This window comes from Mercenaria mercenaria, chromosome 1 (genome assembly GCF_021730395.1).
Source record: "Mercenaria mercenaria strain notata chromosome 1, MADL_Memer_1, whole genome shotgun sequence".
NCBI classification, from domain to species: domain Eukaryota; kingdom Metazoa; phylum Mollusca; class Bivalvia; order Venerida; family Veneridae; genus Mercenaria; species Mercenaria mercenaria.
In genome coordinates, this window is record NC_069361.1 from 95,651,597 (window position 1) to 95,653,525 (window position 1,929).

The window sequence follows — 1,929 nt, forward strand, 5'->3', positions numbered from 1 at the left end:
ACCCCGGTGGTTGACCTTTGTATTATAATATATAATGAGGCACAACCTATTATTGAAAAGGAGTGTACGTAAAACGCATCATGTCTTTGCATTCATAAATTTAAAATCGACGTACGTTTATAGTGAAATAGATTTACTGCAGTGGTTTAGGCGTTTGAACGAAGAACTTATTTTTGTTAAGTTATATATAGAGTAATAGGTTCGAGCCCTGTGAGGGACTGTTTAAAATTTCTTTTTTCTCTTAAGCTTTTTTTTTTTTGGTGGGGGGGGGGGGGGGGGGCGGGTTCATTCTTTTACTATTTCAATTTATTATACTTTTTGATTTTAATTTTTGTTATTTTATTCATTTTTTTCATATAATATTATTTTATTCAAAGATATTAGTTTAATCATATATGTATAAACATAATATTAAAAACAATTCAGTCTGAATCAAATTCGCTGGCTGTATCGGTAGCACTTCCATCACTGAGGGGTATAACAAACTGATCAATTTTGTCATCAACCAACAATTCAGTTTGGCGATAGTTCTCCTTGATTGCCAAAACATGACTCACAGCATTTTCCCAATCTGTAATTCCAATATCTGCCAGTGCATTGTGTTTGAGTGTTTGGACATCAGTGAGTTTGGATGTCAAGTTCCTTTGCCCAACCTTTTTCTTCAAATTTGCCCAAATCAGTTGAATGGGATTGAACTCGCAGTGGTACGGTGGCAGACGTAGCACTTCATGTCCCCTTTCTTTTATAAGTGAATCAATCCTGTAAACCTTTTCTTTAGGTTTGTACATTTTTACAATATTCAGCAGCTCTGGTCTTGTTAGTTTTTCACCGAAAGGTATATCACGGTTTCTCAGCCACTCTTGAATGCCCGCCTTTCTGGTAGATGATGATGGAGTTTTCTCACTCTGTACGGAATGATAGGAGGCATTATCCATAATAATCACACATTTGACTCGCAAATTGGGCAGTAACTTCTCCTTCAACCATTTTTCGAAGTTTGGACCATTCATCTCATGATGATAGTCTCCGGTAGCACAATTTGCTTTAAAAACTAACTCTGCCCCGGGTACGAATCCATTCTGACCACCTGCATGGACAACTATCAAGCGTTGCCCTTTGTTGAAAGATGCTGCAACACCACGTTCTTCAACACTTTGCCAACAATACTTTGCAGTATGAGAAGTGTCTATCCATGTCTCGTCTAAGTAGACCAAGTCGTAGCCGCTATCTCTGTACTGCTTTACTTTCCTTAGATACTCGCATCTAAGACGAGATACGTCTTGCTTTTCCATTAAAACCTTCCTGTTTCTTCCGCATTTCTTCCATCTGTAACCCAAATTTCTCAATATTTTCCTAAGAGACGTGATGCTTCCATGGAAGCCAATGTCTGATGCCAGTTCTTTGTGAATTTTTCCCACCGTTGGAAGCTGCTTCCTCATTACATAAAATTCCCTTATTTTCCTTCTGATAACACCGCAGTCAAAATCGCACTTTTCACATTACTGGAGAGAACTATAAGTGCAACATAAATGTATTTCCAAAAAACGTATCTAAAATAATGAACAGAATGTCGTAATTATTTATATCAAGAACTTTAATATACATATAATTCAGTTTCTAAAATATACTTCTCAGACGAAGACGCTGGTAATGGGTCTAAATTTTCTTCATTTCGCCCTTCCCCGGAAAATGACTCCTTTCGTATTTTTCTAACGGTTGTCATTCCAACACCTGTATCCTCTGCTGCCATTTTAGTAAAGGCTCGGCTAGAAGCATCTTTTTCAAAATATTTAGTGACATTTGAAATGATTTTTCGGGCATCTAAGGAAAAAGCCATTTTCAAATGAAAGTAATGTACGGTGACGCTACTTATATACAAAGTATTGTACATGTCAAGGAAATGTTGAACAAAAACCCCGAGCTGCACGA

General features: G+C 37.1%; 1 protein-coding gene across 1 annotated transcript; it reads right to left on the reverse strand.

Moving 5' to 3' along the window:
- Window positions 1-422: 422 nt before the first annotated feature.
- On the reverse strand, window positions 423-1,439 carry LOC123564195 (uncharacterized). The gene has a single exon (XM_045357572.2). It carries the CDS (start codon window positions 1,437-1,439, stop codon window positions 423-425), a length of 1,017 nt encoding a protein of 338 aa, XP_045213507.2.
- Between the last annotated feature and the right edge of the window lie 490 nt (window positions 1,440-1,929).